The sequence below is a fragment of the Salvia splendens genome, chromosome 11 (genome assembly GCF_004379255.2).
Source record: "Salvia splendens isolate huo1 chromosome 11, SspV2, whole genome shotgun sequence".
Classification (NCBI taxonomy): domain Eukaryota; kingdom Viridiplantae; phylum Streptophyta; class Magnoliopsida; order Lamiales; family Lamiaceae; genus Salvia; species Salvia splendens.
In genome coordinates this window covers 19698923-19719684 of record NC_056042.1, presented here as the reverse complement: position 1 = coordinate 19719684, position 20762 = coordinate 19698923, and the positions used below count along the sequence as shown (strand labels likewise).

Below are 20762 nucleotides of genomic sequence, written 5' to 3'. Positions count from 1 at the left end.
TCATGACTTTTTATGCAACATTTAAAGTTCACAGGAAAAATCAAATTATGTTGAAAGTTTATGACTTTACAAACAATTTGCCCCATTAATAATGAAATATTGGGTCGAGTTATAAAAATAAATTCAGTAACATTTGTGCTTTGCACTATCCTAACCTTGCTGTATTTATAATAATTCTCAAAAAGAAAATGAAAAAAAACGAATAAGTAGGAAAGTTATAATTTGTAAACCACGATCGAAGCATTGGTTTATAGATTGTATATGGATAATGCAATATTATAATTAGCATTGGTTTATTTTATTTTTAAATTCATGAAACGTGTATTTATATCTATACTAAAGTATTATTACACTGTAAATGACACATTTTCTTTTATGTCTTACCCTAACTAATACTTTTTCTGAAATGGAAACATTATTATCTTCATTTTATCCTATCTAATTTTATTCCTTTTCCATTCAACTTATCAAATGAAAGTGCATAAAATTTCGTAACGAATATAAAATGCTTCACTTATAAGAGCATCACTAACGTCGTGGGTTGGAACGCACCTGAGTCCTGGCCCGTGCCCCCCGCGTTAAATCCTCCCAATTTTCGGCCTGGGACGGTCCTGGTGACGCAGTCACATCCCGGGGCCGCGCCAGGGGTCCGGTCCGTCCCTGCGTTAGGTGTGCCCGGGCCGCAAATAGAGAGTCTCGACCTGGCGTTGGAGGTGAAGCGGGCAGTGACCCGTTGTCCCGATTTTTGATTTTTTGCAGTTGGAAGAGGAAGAAGAGGGAGGGAGAGAGGAAGAAAATGGAGGAAGAGAAAGAAGACGGAGAGGGAGAGGGGCGACGGAGCTCCCCACTTTGATTTTCTAATTTTTAATTTTTTTTGCATTTTTTTATGTTCTAGTTTTTAATTTTTTTTAGTTTATAATTTATTATTTTTGAATTAAAAATAAATTTCTCGTGTTATAATTGTTCAACGTTTTTAATTTTTATAAGTAAAATAAGTTGAAGTTGTGAATAATGCATTTTAATAGTTGTGGCGTGGGATGTGGCCTGCAGGGTTAGAGGAGTTGTTGAATGGGACTCAAATTTAGACTCAAATTTAGAGGAATGATGATGTACATGGGACTTGGGGCCTGAATCCGGGCAGGAGTTGTGGATGCTCTAAGGGCATCCACTACGCGGCGAGCCACCGTCCCGCGTTCCGTCGCGGAGGGACGGAACGCTCGCGCGACGCGTTGCGACACGCCGTCCCGTCCCGGGCCCGCGCCTGCGAGACGCGGGACGGGCTATCACGCCACGCGCCGTGGCGCGCCCCTGCGCCATGCGTGACGCCCACTCGCCGGCCAGCGAGTGGGCGTCGTCACGCTGACGCAATAAATCAATTTTTTTTAAAAAAATCAAATTTTAAAAAAAATATTTTTTATTTATAAAAATTGTTTTTATATTTAAAAACAATTTTTACAAATAAATAAATACAAGAAATTCGTAATAGCCCACATATATTTGATGGGCTTGCGCATTTATGAAACTCATTCTTTATGTTCCACTTTCGATGTGGGACAAAGTCATTCTTGGTTGCTTCTCTTTTATAGAGACAACCTTGAATGTTTTACGTTTCACTTTCGATGTGGGACAAAGTCATTCTTGGTTGCTTCTCTTTTATAGAGACAACCGTGAATGTTTTATGTTTCACTTTCGATGTGGGACAAAGTCATTCTTGGTTGCTTCTCTTTTATAAAGACAACCTTGAATGTTTTATGTTTCACTTTCGATGTGGGAGAAAGTCATTCTTGGTTGCTTCTCTTTTATAGAGACAACCTTGAATGTTTTATGTTTCACTTTCGATGTGGGATAAAATCATTCTTGGTTGTTCTTCTTTTATAGAGACATCCTTGAATGTTTTATATTTCACTTTCGATGTGGGACAAAATCATTCTTGGTTGTTTCTCTTTTATAGAGACATCCAAGAATGATTTTGTCCCACATCGAAAGTGAAACATAAAACATTCAAGGATGTCCATATAAAATTGTATTTTAAATTATGTCATTTTTATATTTTAAGATTTTAATTATGTTTTTTTAAAATTTTAAGTTGTATTTTTATTTTATGGTGTAATGTAATTTTAGTTTTAATGAAGTTTGTTTGTTTTAATTGAATTGTGTTGGAAAAAAATAAAAAATGAAATTGAATGAATAGTAATTTAAGGGACGGAATAAGAGACGGTTAAGGGACGGAGCGTTGCAGGTTCCGTCCCTTAGTTAAGGGATGGAGGAATAAAGTAAAGTGGGACCCTCAAATAGTAGTTTAAGGGACGGTGGGGGTACAGCTTAGTGGATGCTCTAATGGAACGAAAGTGTTATAACAGGGGTGGTAATACTAATTTGAAGTTTAAATTCAGTCATTAAAAAAAGGGTTTGCAATAAAATAGGGTAGGCATAAATAGACGGAGGGTGGGTAGGTGGTCCATAAACATACTCAATTACCCACTCTCCACTCGACAACGCAAACATCAACAAACCCCACCCTACGCCCATCTCTTCCCATCCAATACGAGTCACATCATGGTGCATTAAATAATATAGTGTACGAATATATATAAGTATGTTTCTATATCTCAATACACCACAAACGCGAGGGAGAAAGCATATGCTTTATGAGACAGGAAGTTGCACAAAGTGGAAAGCATCGCTAAAATTAAATTATGTCAGGATCAAAGCCCCACACCCCTCTCTCCTGCCCCCCTTTTTATCGCTTCACATAAATCAGAAGCAGCTCAAGAATTTAGGGTTTTCTCAAAGAGGGAAATTGAAAAAAAAAACAAAAAATGGGTCGAGGTAGGGTTGAGATGAAGAGGATTGAAAACAAGATTAGCAGGCAAGTCACCTTCTCCAAGAGAAGATCAGGCCTCTGGAAAAAGGCTAATGAGATCTCCCTTCTCTGCGACGCTGACGTTGCTTTGATTGTCTTCTCCACTTCGGGAAAACTCTTCCACTATTGCTCTCATCCTAGGTACTTTTAATCCACTATATTTTTGTCTCTTTTAATTGTAAGGGGGATAGTCTTGCATTCACAACAACAAAATATTGGATAATGACATTTTTTACTGATATTAAGGACACTAATTTGTGTGTCTAATTCTACCATCAATGTGGTGTTTCAACTAAAATTAGGGGAAACAAACAAAAAATTAAGATAATTTTCAAACGCCTCTCAATTTTTATGTCCTTAAAAGCTAAGTTTTTTTATAGTGATTCGTGTTTCATCAGAAGCTACCTCATCAGTTTATGCTGTTTTTGCTCATCAATCTTTTTTTGCTGAAAATAAGCGACTCCATCTACTGTTTTATATATAAAAATACTTACATAATCTATTTTATTAAATACATATGGTACTTCCCTTTATAGGTTTTGGTGGATGTCATGTTTTGAATTTGTATTTAATTGTGTCCTTATGGGGCAACTTCCTGAATGCTTCTTATTAATTTGTCATTATCAATAGAATATTTTGTTTGTGTCAGTCTTGATGTGGTAAGAATATAGGGTCATTCCAAAATAAAAAAAAAAAAACTCATTTGTTTTAGCAGTTGTGTAGGTTGGTTAACTGGGTGACCAGGATGAACCCTGTCGGATCGAAGGGTTAGGCTAAATAAGGGAGACCTTCGAAACCTTTTTGTCTTCGATTTGTCTCTTGAAATGATAGTTCCTCGTATATGAAAAGAGATAGAGAGAGAGAGTTGAACTATATAGATTCTGATATCTTAATGTGTACCAGCTGCCGATCTATTTGCACAACTAGTTAATAGTTCTGACAGATATTGGCAGACTGCGTAGTGTAATTATGTAAAGATTACTAAGGCCACCCGCAACGCATCTCGCGAGTGGCTCGTATCTCGTCCTGCCGAGACGAGACGGCGGCGAGACGCGTTGCAGCGCCTCGTCTCGTCCCGGTCACGCCGAGACGCCCGTCCCACCGAGACACCTCGCGGGCTGTCTCGCCACGCGCTTGCGCGACGTGGCGCGCTCCGGCGCCATGCGTGACGCCCATTCGCAGCTCATTTGTTTTAGCAGTTGTGTAGGTTGGTTAACTGGGTGACCAGGATGAACCCTGTCGGATCGAAGGGTTAGGCTAAATAAGGGAGACCTTCGAAACCTTTTTGTCTTCGATTTGTCTCTTGAAATGATAGTTCCTCGTATATGAAAAGAGATAGAGAGAGAGAGTTGAACTATATAGATTCTGATATCTTAATGTGTACCAGCTGCCGATCTATTTGCACAACTAGTTAATAGTTCTGACAGATATTGGCAGACTGCGTAGTGTAATTATGTAAAGATTACTAAGGCCACCCGCAACGCATCTCGCGAGTGGCTCGTATCTCGTCCTGCCGAGACGAGACGGCGGCGAGATGCGTTGCAGCGCCTCGTCTCGTCCCGGTCACGCCGAGACGCCCGTCCCACCGAGACACCTCGCGGGCTGTCTCGCCACGCGCTTGCGCGACGTGGCGCGCTCCGGCGCCATGCGTGACGCCCATTCGCCGGCCCGCGAGTGGTTTTCGTCACGCTGACGCAATAAATCATTTTTTTTAAAATTTGAATTTAATTAAAATATATATATAAAATATAAAATCGAAAATGTTAATATTTTTTCGACCGTTTTCCTTAAATTTTTTTTATTTTTTACTCTATAAATACTCCTATTTCATCCTCATTTCACACACAAATACACATCAAATCCTCCAAATAATCTTAATTTCCTCTTCAATTTTCATCTAACCTCTCATAACAAAATGTCCGGCGACGGAAACTCTGGCGGTGGTGGCTCCGGTGAGTTTGACATCAACGCGTTTGGCGACTGGGGCCATGTACAATGTGTTGGGTGGTTCCGGTTCCGGTTCGTCTACGCCGGGCACCCAGGGCTTGTCGACGCCGGGGGTACCAACCACCCCAGTTTGATGTGGATGCATACGCTCGTCCCTCCGCCCCGAGGTATTCGCATGGATTATCCCAAATTCGGGAGGATTATCGGGATGAACCCCATCCAGAAGGAGGACGAGGCGGTGGAAGCTCCAGGGCATTCGACGCCGTGGAGGAAGAGGCGGAGGCGGCCGAGGAGGATGAGGATGTAGGCCGGCATCCGTACAGCCGCAAGGACACGATGTCGGTGTACAACGCCTGGATCAACATCTCGTACGATCCTATCGTCGGGAATCAACAATCCCGGAAGTGCTTCTGGGAAAAGGTCTCCGAGGCCTACAACGAGATCAAGCCAAGAGGGTCTCGCCGCCGCACATTGAAGATGCTCCGCGCTCACTTTGACCGAGTCGACAGGGAGGTCAAAAAATTCTGCGGCATCTACAAGAACGAAGCGGCTCATTACCAAAGCGGAGCCACGGGAGCCGACATTCTGAGATCGGCTTTGCGAGTCTACTTCGACGACACCGGCAAAGAATTCAGACTTGTCGATGTCTGGGAGGCCGTCAAAGATGAGGAAAGGTGGGCCGGCGGTATGCGATCCAGCTCGGGCTCGACCTCGAAGCGCACGAAGCATACGGCGAGTGGCCAATACTCGTCTAGTGGGGGTGGTTCGGGCAGCGCCGCACAAGAGGCTGCCTCGCAGGAGGTTGAGGGCACGACAGACGATGCTGGGGGGTCCTCCCGTGGGCGCTGTCGGCCGCAAGGGACCAAGGCGGCGAATGCGGCTAGAGGGAGGAGTGGCCGAGGCGAATCAAGCCAGGCGGGCTAGGGCTCGAACACCCTATTGTCCATGTACTTGACCGCCACGATGGCGAACACTTCCCGCATGACGCCTCCACAATACCAAGCCCATCTTGCCGGAATTGAGTATATGACAAGACAAATGGTATTCCGCCTCCAGGTAGCTTGAGTGCACCGCCACCGCCTCCGGGAGATGATTCGCCGGCGGAATAGTTTTTTAATTTCTATAAAATTATATTTTAACTTATATTTTTTTAATTTATTTTGCCACGAATTTAATTATGTATTTTTATTTTATTTGATGAAGTGTGTTTTTTATTAATTGAATTTGTTGGGAAAAAAAATAAAAAATGAAATTGAATGAATAGTACGTTAAGAGATGGTTAAGAGACGAATAAGAGATGGAGGGTTGCAGGTTCTGTCTCTTAGTTAAGAGATGGAATGAAAAGTACAGTGAGGCCATGAATAATTGAGAGATGAGACGGTTAAGAGACGGATAAGAGACAGCGTTGCGGATGGCCTAACACAAATACTAGTAGTAATTATTGTATATGCATATTATACACGGATAGTGGAGAAAAAAAACTGTAACAAAACTATGATTTCTACTCTCTCTATTCGCCATTACTTATCACTAATTTTCGTTTCGGTTCGTCCATCAATACTTGTCACACATTTTTTTAGTAATAAACCCCATATTCCACTAATTTATCACACTCACATTTTATTATAAAACTAATACTTCACTAACTCTTTCTACAAACTTTCTAGTTATATTACTTAAAATTCTTGGAATATCAACCTAAAGGCCCATTTTGGTCCTTAACATATTGCGATTTTTTTTATTTTGGTTCAAAACATTATCTTTTGAATTATTCGGTTCCTCATAAATAAAAATGGCTCACATTTGGTCTATTTTGGATGGTTCCGTCAGAAATTTGATGGAAATTCCCCCCTCCAGCATCTCCGCCGCCAAGCTCCGCCGTACCATAACCTTCGGTCCTCCTCCTCTCTCACCAAACCAATCCAGCTCCCTGCCACCGCACCATGCTCCTACCTCCTTCTCCAGCATGGTTTCTCCTTCACCTACGGCCAGCTGCCGGTCCTCGCCGCCTACACACCGCCGCCACACTGCCCCTCCCCAAGCTCCGCCAAAATCGTCCTCGAGTGGACGGCGACGAGCAAGGGCAGGCAATTCGACCGCATCTTCGGCGTCTGGATCGACGGCGCTGAAGGCCTCCGCAGCTGCACCGCCGAGCCATTCGCCGCCGGCATTATCTGGACGGTGAAGAAGGAAGTCACGAGGTACTCCTCTCTGCTCTCCACAAACCAAACCCTAGCTGTTTATTTGGGGAATCTCGTCGATTCCACCTACATCGGCGTCTACCACGTCAACATATTGCGAGAATTTGGTTTCCACCTTAGGGTTTCCGTCAAATTTTTGACGAAACCGTCCAAAATGGACCAAATGTGACCCGTTTTTATTTGTGAGGGACCGAATAATTCAAAAGATAATGTTTTGGACCAAAATAAAAAAAATCACAATATGTTAAGGACTAAAATGGGCCTTTAGTTTGTCATTTAATGGTAGATGAGGGAACTATTAGTTTTATGGGATTTCACTAATCAAAACTCCCTAATTTTCATAGAAAAGTTAATTTCCTATAAGTTGCATTTTGAATTCAACCGTATAAGATGTGATACATAGATTAAAACATAATAAGAGTATTATACTTAAACATAAGCCTATACTAGAAAGTGTATAACTAAAACATAATGATTTTTCATAACATCTCCTCCTAAACTATCTTACTTAAAAAAAATAAAAAATCTCTTACTTAACTTTGGCATATTATACATACTTCTACTAGGTAATGTACCATTAAATTGAAGGGGTATTTGTAAATGTCCAAAGAGATGATACAATTGTATATGTAATGGATGATCCTACCTGAATGCTTTCACTTGATGAAGTGTATCTTGAAATTTCATTTTTCAATTCTCAATTCAAAATCAGATGCCTTGTAGTTTTGGATATATTATATGTGCAACACCAAGGAGGTTCAATCTATTACTAGTGTATCTATGCACCATACTGTGTTGATTAATCTTGTTGGATACTATTTCATATATATGCTAGCATGGGAAGACTTGTTGAACGATACGAGCAACACACGTACTCTCAGAAAATTGGTGCGCCTAACGAACCGAAGGTGCTTCAACTTTGCTAGTAAATTGCTCTACCATTTGAAGTATGATCTCAATAGTGATGTGTTTGTTATACGTAGGAAGACTTGCTCCTAGACCATCCAAAACTTGGCCATCATCTGCAATATCTGCACAGAACTATGAGGTACAGATTCTCTACATCTTATGAACATGAATCTGAAATTCCTTTTTCTTCTTATTTGTGTTTATTCATTTGGCTAATTCAATGATAGTAGTCTTCTTTTCTTTTTTCCAAGAGGGAAAGTTTGTTTCTAATATTTTGTATGACATTCTTCCAAAACCTCTGGCTAGTCATTATGATCTAATATGTAGAACACCAAACTAAGTGCATTTAATATCAAACTAATTAAGTTTCGAGAAATTTAAGTTTAATTTGACTAACTTTAATTAGATGGGGAAATACAATATTCATCTATAGACCATGAGTTTGTCTATAGACCATGGGGATATACAATATTCATCTATAGACCATTAGTTTGTGTTAGTTAGACCTAATATCTAGAGTAGCAAGATGAAATTAAATGCCGTCTCAATTACCACTATATAATAAATGCATTGCTGATACATAATATAGAGTGTAAATTTGTATATCTAATAAATGGATTATTATCAATACCAAACTAATTTCTAGCGCCGAAACGTCAGAGCCTTTATTTCTCGTTCGTGTTAGTTTATTTAGAACATTGTTAGATAATACAGAGTTCATTTTTAGTTCATTTTATACGAACTTCATTATTAGCTTGTTTTAGTTTATTCTAGAAAGTATGAAATAAAACGATCTTAAAATAAACTCAGTGGTATCTAATAATGAACTCTGTCTTGGTTTGTTGGTTCAATACTGAAAATAAGTTTTGCATATATCACACCCAATAAAAAAATTGAAATAATTTTATTTGTAGGAATTATGCGGGAGAGGATCTAGATCCACTGAGCTTCAGAGAGCTCCAAAGTCTTGAGCATCAACTCCAAAATGCTTTGAAGCGTATTCGAAATAAAAAGGTTAATTAAAACACATTTTCCAATATTTATTAGGGTTCGTGTTTAATTTGCATATATCAGAAAATTAAATAATCATTAATATTTTTTTTCTTATTGTGATGAGCAGAACCAACTCATGCATGAGTCGATTTCCCAGCTTCAGAAAAAGGTTATTGTTTAAATTATTTGTTTTATAATTTTATGCTCTCTGCATTTTAGTCCATATGATCATATATCAAGACTCCTAATAAATTATTCTTCAAAAATATAACAAAAAATAGGCATTTATAGCATTTTAGCTCCAAATTATCATTTGATCCAGTCTACCAAATTTGATTAACCATATTTCAAGTTTTTTTTTCTTCAAGTTCAAGTTAGTATGCTTTTAAATTTATTTTTACAATTATCAACTAGAGTTTATTACATCCTATTAGGTATATAATTATTTTTTTATCATTAATTTTCTCTTTTATTAGTTAATAATGAATTGTTATCATTATCCAAAACCAATACTTATAATTTTTAACTTCGATATTTACGAAACAAAGGTTATGTATAACTTTTAATAGATATACGAGTGGGACACGAGTGGCATGCATAAAATTATAAACCCTAGCATGAATCGGTGAATCCAGATTAATTAATTTTAAAACTATGTTAAAACAAAAGAAATGAATACTATTAAAGAAAATATAGATAAAAATCTAGAAAAATTTTGAAAGTGAGATACCAATTGTGGATAGTGAATTAAGTGACTATTGTTTAACTTTTTTATAAAGAGTGAATGAACACAATGTTTAGATTTACTTTTATTCCCTCTTTTTCTTATTAATTACTTTACCGCCGTTCATACTATTTTGTTAAAACATACTTATATCAAATAGTTAAAATGATACAGTATATTACTATAAATTATAACGCGGATGTTTAAAAATCAAATATAGTGTATTAAACATATTGATATAATATCTTAAGCATGTCAATACAATTTCGAATTGATAGTCAATTTCCTCTTTTAATCTATAAATGGATTTTATCATTTTTTTCTTAATTTAAAATCTTTAAATATGAGGTAATGGTAAACAGGGCTACTGCAGCTTCCAAGACATGGTCCAGGTTTTAGTAAGCTTTATTATTGCATACACAGCTTTCAAAGTTAGGGTTTGTTAGAAGCATAACTAATTAATAGTAGTTCATATAGGCAGAAAATACAAATTCATTAAATCACAAGGACACCATACATCTAAGTCATTGTATTTAATTTATTTAAGGCTTTAAACATCCGATGATCATGATCATAAAATAAGTGTTCAACATAGCCTGTATTTTTTCGTATGTAACAATCGATTTTTCTGGAGAAATGCTTCTGCAGATCATGAAGCAGATGTATACTTGACGTGTTTTCATTTCAAATTTGTGATATTTATGACAGGAGAAATCACTGCAGCATCAGAATCACGCAATAAAAAAGGAGGTGATCTTAATTTTGAAATTAGCTTTGACATAATTTTGTTACAATATGGTGTACTAAGATATAAGTGAAAGTGAAAGTGACATTAAAGTTGATCTGATCTATTTAAATTTTAACTATACTTAAAACCTGAAATTAAGCAGGTAAGGGAGAAACAGCAAATAGGAGAGAGCAGAGAGAAACCACGAGAAGCTCAAGATATATCCTCCTCCAAACTTCACAACCTAACTATGGCGTACGCATTTATTTCTTGCTTTTCCAATTAACTATCTGTTGGATTTTTATTTATTTTTAGATTCTTATGCAGTACTGATATTTGAGCATGCTTTCTATAGGCCAATCACATGGTGCCACAAGATGTGCCTTATATTTTTATTCAAAGATTTGATTTTTTTCATTTATGAATAACTTCATTTCTCATTTCATTCTTCACATTCTCATGTTTTCCTCATAAATTTTATATTTGAAATTCTAAACTAATGTACCTACTTTCATATATTCCATCAGTCTCATATCATAATAGATATCACACATTCATTTTTAGTTTGTATTCCATTAGTCTCCTATCATAAGAGATATCACACATTCCTTTTTAGTTTGTATAACAAAAGATGTCACATTTTCTTTTGTTTATGAAGTCTAATGAGCAATTGTGTTGTACTTCCTTCGTCCCATAATAGATGTGACACTTGAGTAATGACATGCGATTTTAGAAGATGTTGTTCTGTGTGTTATACCGAGAGAGAAATATATTTTTATATATTGATGTGAGAGAGGATACGGGAGAAAATATACCGGATGCTTTGAGTTATGCTGCTGACTTATAATTGAATTTGCAGCAGTGGTGCGGAAGAAGATGGCGGTTCGAACAGCCTTATCCCGCCATGGCTACTCGACCATGTGCCAAGACGATGACATTAGGGTTGAGGATAGGCATTCGAAAATAAAATATCAACTTTCAATAAAATGATAAATATGTTTGGTTTATATATATGTATCGAGATTGTATTTAGTTTCTAGGTTGTGCTCTGTTGTAACTCTTTGAACCGCCACAAAATCTTAGACTGCAGTCGCATTATTATTTATTAGTGTGTAACTGAACTAATTAGCTGGGCATAAACAATAGTACTACTAGAAAATTAGTTGATGCAGTAACAATCGATCGTGTGTTTTTTTCAGCAAATAAAGTAGTCTAAACATGTCTAGGAAAACATTTGTATACAAACTTAGATATTCAATGTTAAGAACAATCTTGAAATTAATCGAAAAACAACTACTCAATAGCATAATCAATTACTCCCTCCGTCCCCTAATAATTTTCCACTTTGGCTCCGACACGGATTTTGTCACGACCACAACTCCCTAGTACTAGTGAGCGTAGCTATTTCACAACTAAAATAATCTCATCAATCATGAACTCATCATAAAAGAAATAATTAACTCGAGGGAATAGTCTCGAAGGCGAATGGGTACAAAGTAAAGTCATAATCAGAGTATCGAAACCAAATTCATAGTTTTCCAAGAACAACATTTAAATGCAGCGGAAGGTTCCAAGACAAAATAGTATGTATGAAGACATACTACTTTGGGCTACCTAACTACTTATTAACGGCCTCTTCCCAACACCTTCGTCGCCTCAATCACGTTCAACCTGCACGTTAGAAAAGAAACATGCAGGGCTGAGTACTTGATATACTCAGTGACTATAGTGCCAAAAACAGTTCTATTTAATTTGTCAGTCATAGTTAAGTGAACATGAGGTTTTTATTTAAAAAAGCCCGAGTCACTAAATTCCCTTCATTTCATAAAATTGATTGCGCAATCAAATAAACATAAATACCATATCTGAACGCATGTGAACCAAAAATATGGCCACATTCCACTACGGTCACTGGACCGGCCAACTTGAAAGCTAGCACACGGTCCCCATAGGTGTACACTAGTCCGAGTAGGGTTTGCGGCCCTACTGGGACCCGAATTCGATTTAACATGTTTGGCACAGCCTAGCAGATAGGTCATCGTAAAACAAAACATGGCATGACAACATATTTAAAACATATTCATATTTTCATAAGAAATCACGTTCTGAAAAGAAAGCCCACCTCAGAGGTTAATTCCTTAATTGAAAGTTCCTCGACTTGGTCTTACTTGACGTGCGACGACGTCCCTTTAGAAAATAAAGTATACTTAAATTAGGCTTTAAGGAGCCAAATAACTTGACGTGAATGCATCCTAAATGCATGATCATTTTATTTATTTTTCCTTTAACTTTAGCATCCTAACTTGAGCATTAATTAAACTATGCGATTTAACTTTATGTGGAGGTCTACCAATTATTCGTTTAACAAAAGAGCATTACCTCCTATGTAATTTATTCAAGCATAAAATAATCCGAGGTCTAATCATTATTTTTGGAAATTTAATAGCGTACCATTTTTTTAACACTAAATATTCGAGTGCTAAACTAAAGTCCGGGAATTAAATTCTTCACCGCGGTTAATTAGCGGACCTTCAATTAATTGGTCGGGTAAAAATTTTATAAGGGCCCGCTAATTTAATATCCGCATCAGACCCAAGATGAAGGATTTAAACTATTTCTTCATTTAACATTTTCAGGCCCAAACTCCTACTTAATTTAAGTCCTTGTTCAGAGTCAGCCTACTCCAACTTAAATCCCTGGCCCAAAATAACAATTTAAAAGGAAGAGGCCGAAACAAATTTTAGAAGGCCCAAACTAAAATAATGGTGGCCCAATTCCTCCCACTGCCTAACTCCATCGTCCCTCTCTCTCTCAATTCACAAATTGAAGAAAGCCGTAAATCGATTCCATCTCTCTTCTCCCATCGGCACATCTTACAGCGCCGTCTGCTCAAATTCCGGCCAGCGACGAGCCGTCACCACCGCCGACGACTCCAGCGGCTTGAAGTCAGCACTGCAGGCGTCGTCGACGGCCTGGTGGAGTCAGCACAGCACAGCAGGCGTCCGCTGCTGTCTCAGGGAACTCGCAGCAGGACTCCCTCCGCCGGCGCCATCTTTTCCCCGGTGGAGTTCCTTCCTTTTCCGTCTCTTTTCGGCATCTCCGAGGACAGCTACTATACTGCGAGGCACGCGAGTTTCCTCCGTCCAGCGCCGGCGCCTTCCCGTCGTCACCGCCGCCTCGCTGGTTGTCCGGCTGAAGCACCACCGAGGCAGCTTCCGCCATTGCAGACAAGCTCTCCACAGGGCGGTCGTCGCTTGCTTATCTCGCGACCGCCGCTGCACGTCGGGAATCGCCTGCGGCCTCGACTCTCAACCGCTCCTGATGCTCCGCCGTCGGGTCGCCGCTGTCTCGCAGTCAGCGCCGCCATCTCGCTTATTTCCAATTAAGCCTCTCGGGCAGTAACTATGGAGCAGTAACTATTTGTTGTTGGGAGAATTTGGTTCCTTTTTGGTTAATAGTGGCTCATTAAATTAGGGCTTGAGAACAGTGCATATGTTAACTTATTGGCTGAGTGCTGCTACTGAAAGATTTTGTATAAGTTGAAGCCATGAACCTTACTAACTTGTGAAACTTAGCAATTTGTTCCTTTGAGTATTTCTTTGTGCAAGCTACTTATACTCTTGAAACTTAATATGCTGTGATTCCTAGTACGAGGTGCTATTACATGATGACATAGCGTAGGTTTTGAGGTAGAAGGGAGGTGGAGGTTACCTTCTTTGCACTGTTTCTGCTTTTCTACTCCTAGCTTCAATCTCTCTCCCACTCTCAACTCGATAATTTGCTGATTGAATATGTTGTGGCAAGGGAGTGAGGCCCTGGAAGATGTAATATATATAGGAGCCTGCAGGGCAGATTGTGTGCAGGAATGAAATCTCTAATTTGGTTATGTGTTGGCTGTCTTCTTGTGGTAGTACAGGGTGTGTACTCGTGGAAATAAATGCAATGTTCTTCCCATTTGTGATTCTACTGTGGGAGTCCTCTTTCTCTGTCCCTTGCCGCACCTTTAACTGAATTTTGGTGTTGATTTGCAGGTGTACCAGGTGGAGCAGATGCTGTTGGAGCTTGGGTGCAGGGTTGTTGCAGCTGCCACGGCTGTTCCCCCCTTTCTGGCTTGTTGCAGCTTTGGTTATGGGGTTGAGGAGGTTGTATGAGCTGGCTGCACTCTAACCTTGCTGATTTTTGGCAAGTATTTCGGCCTTCATCAAAGGTAGTGTTACCCCATTTCCTCAATTAAGTCCCACAAAATTTTTTCTTGTCTTTTACTCATTAAGAGACTTGTCTTGATTTGTAGGTGGGGAAAAGGTTGGCTGGTTGTGGTCGTTGGTAGCCCTCGGCATCAGGCTGCATTCTCGGGTCTCGAATAGAGATGACTTGGACTCGTGAAGAATAGATTCAAGGCGTTTAGCCCTTTGATATTCCTATTTATTATTCTCTTTTTGTAAGTTAAGACATAGCTTGGAGAACTAACAACGTTGTAATTTATTTACTTAAAGGAATAAACAAACGCGTATTCATTCTTAATTAGAAACTTACTCATTTCCTTCATTTGTAGATCGATATTAATCATTAATCGAGCAAATCAAACATAAGGGTTGTGTATTCTCGAAATTAAAGTAACTAGAAAGTGGCATTCACTCCGTTGTTCGATAAATATCTTAAAAGTTAAGATAATTATATTGTGGCCATTACATTCTACCCTCCTTAATGAAAATTTCGTCCTGAAATTTTGCTTAAGTCATTCAAAAAGCTCCAGGTACTTCTCTTTCATCTTGTCTTCAAGCTCCCACGTAGCCTTCTGGCTTTATACCTCAACTCTTTTACTTTTCGATCCAAGATTGCTTCTGGCTTTTCTTCATAGCTCGAATCCGGTTCTAATACCATTTCTTCTTGGTGAACTATGTGTTTGGGGTCGAACACATATTTCCTCAATTGTGACACATGAAAAACATTGTGCAGATTTCCGAAGCTCGGCGGAAGTGCTAACCTGTACGCCACAGGACCGACTTCTTCCAATATTTCATAGGGTCCGATGAAAGCGGCCTTAGCTTGACCTTGACACCGAACCTTGTTATCCCTTTTGACGGGGATACTTTCAGGAAAACTTTGTCTCCCGCCTTGAACTGTAGATCGGTTCTGCGAGCATCTGCGTAAGATTTTTGCCTATCTTGAGCTTCCTTGATCCTTTCTTCGATCTGTCGGACAATTTCTATCATCTCTTCTACATAGTCCGGTCCAAGAATCTTATGAGGGAATCGAAAACCAATGAGTGCAAGTTGAAAATTTTTGGGGTAAGAATGAATTTAAATACTACTCCCTTCGTCCACAAAACCTAGACAAGGTTATTAATGACACGAGTTTTAACACCTTCAAACTATATTACTAAGCAACTTCTTCAACGATCTTACTCAACACTCACCACGCATCCGCTGAAAATTGTTTTTCTTTTGAGTTCATGCTTTTGAATACTATTAATTTCCCTTAGTCTTTGAACTCATGCGATTGAAACTCTAGTTTTATGCAGCTATTTCCCCAATTCCAAGCTATGTTCTATTGCACAAATGGTTGTTCCCCTTTCTGCTTCGCTACATTGGTTCCTCCCTAGTGTTGATCAATCGTACTTGATATCCTTAATATCCATTGAATATCAAAGTGTTGGTGATGTTGGTCCAACATGAGTATGCGGATGCATTGAATTGGATCTGGAGGAGAAAGTTAGCTACAATCTTGATGATAAAGTTGTGTGAAGAATGCATTGATGATGGAGAAAACTCATAGCAATCATTATTTGTGTCCATGATAAAGCCTTGAGGGAAGTCTAGAAGGAAACCACGACGGCTGAAGTGTGTCTGAAGATGGAGAGCTTGTATATGACGAAGTCCTTATCCAATGGATTGTACACGGAACATCGGTTGTACTCATATAAGTTCATGGAAAATCGAGGTATATCCCAACAACTTGAACAATTTAACAAGTTTGTAGATGATATTTAGGATGTACTCCCTCCGTCCCATTAAATGTAAAACATTTTTTTTTTGCACGAGATATTATGTAGTGTTGTTTCAGGAGTTAAGTGGAGTGAGAATAAAGTAAGAGAGAGAAAAAGTAGAGATGAAGTTGTTTTCTTATTAAGAAACGTTTGATTTTTGGCGTGACAACCCAAAAATGAAAACGTTTCATTAAAATATTTTAATGGGACATGGGAGTAGATGTTACCTTGAGGATGAAGATAAAGTAATTGTTGAATGCCTTCCCGAGATCTTTTAAATTTTTTTTTTTGAAAAGAGGATCAATAATGGTTCTCCATCTATCTCGTGGTGACTCGAACTCTTGACCTATTAGTTAGAGAGGAAGATACCAAAACTTGCGCGTCATCGTCATTGGTTAAAGGATGTGATGATGTATGGAAGAGACCACTATTACTCTTCTTGAGGTTCAATCTACACTTAAATGAAAGAAGGTGCTGAAATCGAATGTATGAAGGAAACAAGAGAAAAATTGAATCCAGTAGGAGAGGTCCTGAATGTCAATAGGTTCAGAGCAAAGAAAACAACTCCAACAGACCAGAATTCAAAGCCTAAACATCAAAAGTTCAATGACCCGTCATAGAAGGAAACAAGAGAATTGTACTAGTGCAAGAAACTAGGACACTTGAAGACAAATTACTATTCCTGGAAGAAGAAATTGGTTGATGAACAAGAATGCTTCGGTGACTTGCTGATTTTCCGCACAGAGAGTCGCTGACTCGGCTATGGAATTCTTGTCGGTTCCAGCGAGTCGCTGAGTTGCAACTCAGTCTGTCGCTGGGATACTTTTGTTCTTGATTTTCCCCCGAGCTCTTTTTCACTCCACTCTTCACCTGTTTCGGACTATTTTTCTATACAACTTCACAAAACGGTCAAAGTACCAAATCATAGAGAATAAGATATAAATATGTCGTCTTATCGCCAAATGTCAATCAAAATAACTCAAACCCTATCTCTAAATCCATGCAAGATCCAAGCTTATTAGTCAGACGCGATCCAACCGTCCATTCAGCTATTCTAGAAGAATATCATGGCTTCCCTGTTAGAGTTTGTATACTAGAAATCACCTATCGAGTGGTTGAATACTGTAAAACTCTTATTTTATTTTCCAAGGAATGAAACAAATTATTTTTGTCATAATGTTGTTATGTTTTACATTTAATGGATGTTAATTGCATGTTTAAATGTATAAGTAACTTAACAAAGTCTAAGTCTTTATTTTAGTAGACCGGTTGTGGGCGTCGTCCACTTTAAGGTAACATGGTCAGTTCTGAACAAAGAAAAACAAGAATTTCACAACCTAGATAGGCCTAGACTAACTATCGTGAAAGGTTGCAATGTCAGTCCGCATATTTCTAAGTTTTACTAAAATAAGATGACATTGGTGTTGTATAACACTGAATTGGATATAACAGCAAGACAAGTCATTATGCTATCTACTGAAAGATGAGGTCTTGATAATTATTTACTCCTTAATCAATGTACGCTAGCATTGAGCATACGGTATTGATTATGCACTACTTTGACTTACCAAATGGTGCGGGTTTTTCACAAGACAATAACCCTAGTATTTTGGGTAGTGGTGATTAATATCTAGCGGTGCTAGGATTGCTATTATATTAAATCGTGCGCCAGGTGAGTCTCGTTTGATAACGTCCTCAAGAGGAGCTCGAAACAAGGCTTTATTATTCGGAACCTAGCTAGTTGGAGTTTGATTACTCCATGAATAATAAATAAGCGTTTCTTGCTAAGTCCACTCTTGGAATTAATAAGAAAATAATTAATTAAGTTCACAACATACACTAATTAATTAATGGACGCTTATATCTTAAGCGTGGGAAATAAACGACAAACAATGGACACCGGATTACTTATAATTTTGGATTTGGATGGGCAGTGCAATATTACTTCAGTAGTGGCTGCTCGTAATATTCCAATATAAGCTTGTATTAAATTAAGGGTTCAATTTAATTAGTAAAAAACTAATTAAGGGAGGCCTTATCCAAAACCTTCCATAGATCCCTGACTGGGTTCAATATAAATAGGAGAATAAATGAGACAGAAAATACACTTATTTTTATTCATAATTTTCGTCCCCCTCTCCTACACTGTGAGGGACGATTTTTTCCTTCAGCCCTCCTCCGCGAGATAGAATTTATGTCTTCTTTATTTAAGTCATAGTATTCTGGTGAGATCAGCTCACACTGATATCAGCATAAAGTCTGGAACCAGTCAGAAGATCCGTGGTTTAGTACTCAAGATCTTCACGTAGAGAAGGCGCAAGCTATCTTCGATTCTTTGGAGAATCCTCAAGGTAAAATGGCTAATCCGAAGAAAAGCATGTTTTAGGTTTCAATTACAATGTGATAATTGCCCGAATAGATTTTGTCTAAATAATCTGCTAAATAGATTAAAATTATTATGTAATTGATTTATGTGCGCTTCCGCTACCAACCCCTTCAATTGGTATCATTGCCAGTCTTTGGCTCTGATTATTTGGATTTAAATTTTGCGAAATTGATGTATACATGTGTTTTTTGATTGCGAAGCATGTTCTTGGTTTTGTTGTTATTATTTGATGCATGTTGAACTCAAGAACAATCGAATCAAAGAACTTGAATTATTCAAGCACACGAGACGTGCGACTCGTCGGCGCAAGCGCCGAGATAGATTGTGCGATGTGCGCCCGAAGCTGGGATGTCGAAACAGTGGGAGCAACGGGTGGCGATCACGGGGCGATGGGCAGACAGGCGATGTCTCGTGCGCACCGCCGGCCAAGACCGCACAACCCTTGCGGATACCGAAACTGTTTCGGCGACTGGGTTCGCGTGGTGCAGCGGTTCGTCTGAGAACCTGCCGAGACACCGCGAGCCGCCTAGCCCCGAACCCTAGGTGGAAGGAGTCCCGGTCGCCGAAATGTACTTATGGCGCCTTAGATTTGGTCATGCCAACGAAAGAAGGATTCATTCTCTAGCGGACCAAGACCTTATTAAAGGTCTAGAGATAGAGTTGTTCCAAACTTGCGAATCCTGCTTAGAAGGCAAGATGATTCAGAGGCCTTTTAGGGCAAAAGAAAATAGGGCCAATGAAGTACTTGAGCTCGTTCATCCTTAAGTGTGTGGACCAATGTCAATCGAGGAAAAAACCGGTTTTCGATACTTCATCACCTTTATTGATGACTTCTCGAAAATTAGATACGTCTATTTGATGCGCTACAAGTCTGAATCTTTTGACGAGTTCAAAGAATTCAAGGTATACGTTGAGACGTATCATGGAGAGAGTATCAAAAGCCTGCGATCTGATCGCGGAGGCGAATACCTAAGTGTCGAGTTTTTGGACTACTTGTTAGTAGCAGGAATTGAATCCCAATTGACAGCGTCGGGCATGCCCCAGTAGAACGGTGTGGCTGAAAGAAGGAATATGACCTTGTTAAACATGGTCCGATCTATGATGGGTTATGCACGATTGCCTATTTCAGTTTGGCGATATGCCTTGCTTTCTGCGAGTCATATTTTAGAGAACTTACCATCAAAATCCGTTCATTCTACTCCATATGAGTTGTGGACTGGGCGCAAGCCCAATCTAGAACATCTCAAAGTATGAGGTTGCCCAGCTCATGTATTGGAAAATGATCCAACTAAGCTGGAATCAAGGACGGAGGTATGTGTGTTTATTGGTTACCCTAGAGGATCGAAAGCTTATGAATTTGATAGTCTCCGAGATAAGAAAGTCATTGTGAGCACTCACGCGACATTATTAGAGGAAGACTTTGTTATGAACCATAAACCCAACAGTGATGAGGCTCTTGACGAGCTAACTTCTGTCACAAGTTCCATTAACCAAGAACTAGTACCAAGTGTACAAACAATTCCCGTAACTTCAGTTTATACTCCAAGTGTTGTAGTTCCACGTTGCAGTGGGAGGGTCTCACATGAGCCCGATAGATACATTGGTTTGGAGGAATCTATAGATCACTCTTCGGATAACAATGTATTAGATCCTGGAATTTTGGAATTGTTAATGAGTTGTGAACTTGCATGACAAATTAAGAGATTTCAAATTGAATATGGCAGTTAAAACGGTTGGAAGAATGAAGGCTTCAGGGAGCGGTTTTTTGGTTGAGTTTTGTTGGAGCTGCCAAAGCTCGGTATATAAACACAGCTGAGCTGCCATTCCCGAAGAAGTAAGAGAGGTTCATGAGTGAGAGAAAACATCTCCAAGAAACCGAGAAGAGAGAATCAAGAGAGCCAAGAAAGAGAGAGCTGAATTGCTGTTGTGTTTCTGCATTGCCCCATGTTTCTTAGCTAGATTTTCTTTGTATGATTACCACCGTGTGAGTGATCATTGTAAACTCTTCCTATCGCGTTCAACAATA

At 39.1% G+C, this 20762-nt stretch overlaps 1 protein-coding gene and 1 long non-coding RNA gene across 3 annotated transcripts; both read left to right on the top strand.

The window, feature by feature from the left end:
• The first annotated feature begins 2638 nt into the window (after positions 1-2638).
• Positions 2639-11504, top strand: LOC121755272 (agamous-like MADS-box protein FUL-L). Of its 2 annotated transcripts, none has more exons than XM_042150555.1 (8): positions 2639-3004; positions 7847-7919; positions 7995-8059; positions 8835-8934; positions 9041-9082; positions 10346-10387; positions 10528-10619; positions 11227-11504. In XM_042150555.1, the coding sequence occupies exons 1-8, from the start codon at positions 2820-2822 to the stop codon at positions 11297-11299; spliced, it is 672 nt and encodes a 223-aa protein (XP_042006489.1). In that variant the 5' UTR covers positions 2639-2819; the 3' UTR covers positions 11300-11504. The 2 variants fall into 2 exon arrangements, with proteins under 2 accessions (XP_042006489.1, XP_042006487.1); XM_042150553.1 differs by having other exon boundaries at positions 11224-11504.
• Positions 11505-13188: 1684 nt separating this feature from the next.
• Positions 13189-14885, top strand: LOC121754119. Its single transcript, XR_006040547.1, has 2 exons — positions 13189-14571; positions 14656-14885. It is a non-coding gene; the product is annotated as an uncharacterized LOC121754119 (long non-coding RNA).
• Positions 14886-20762: the final 5877 nt, after the last annotated feature.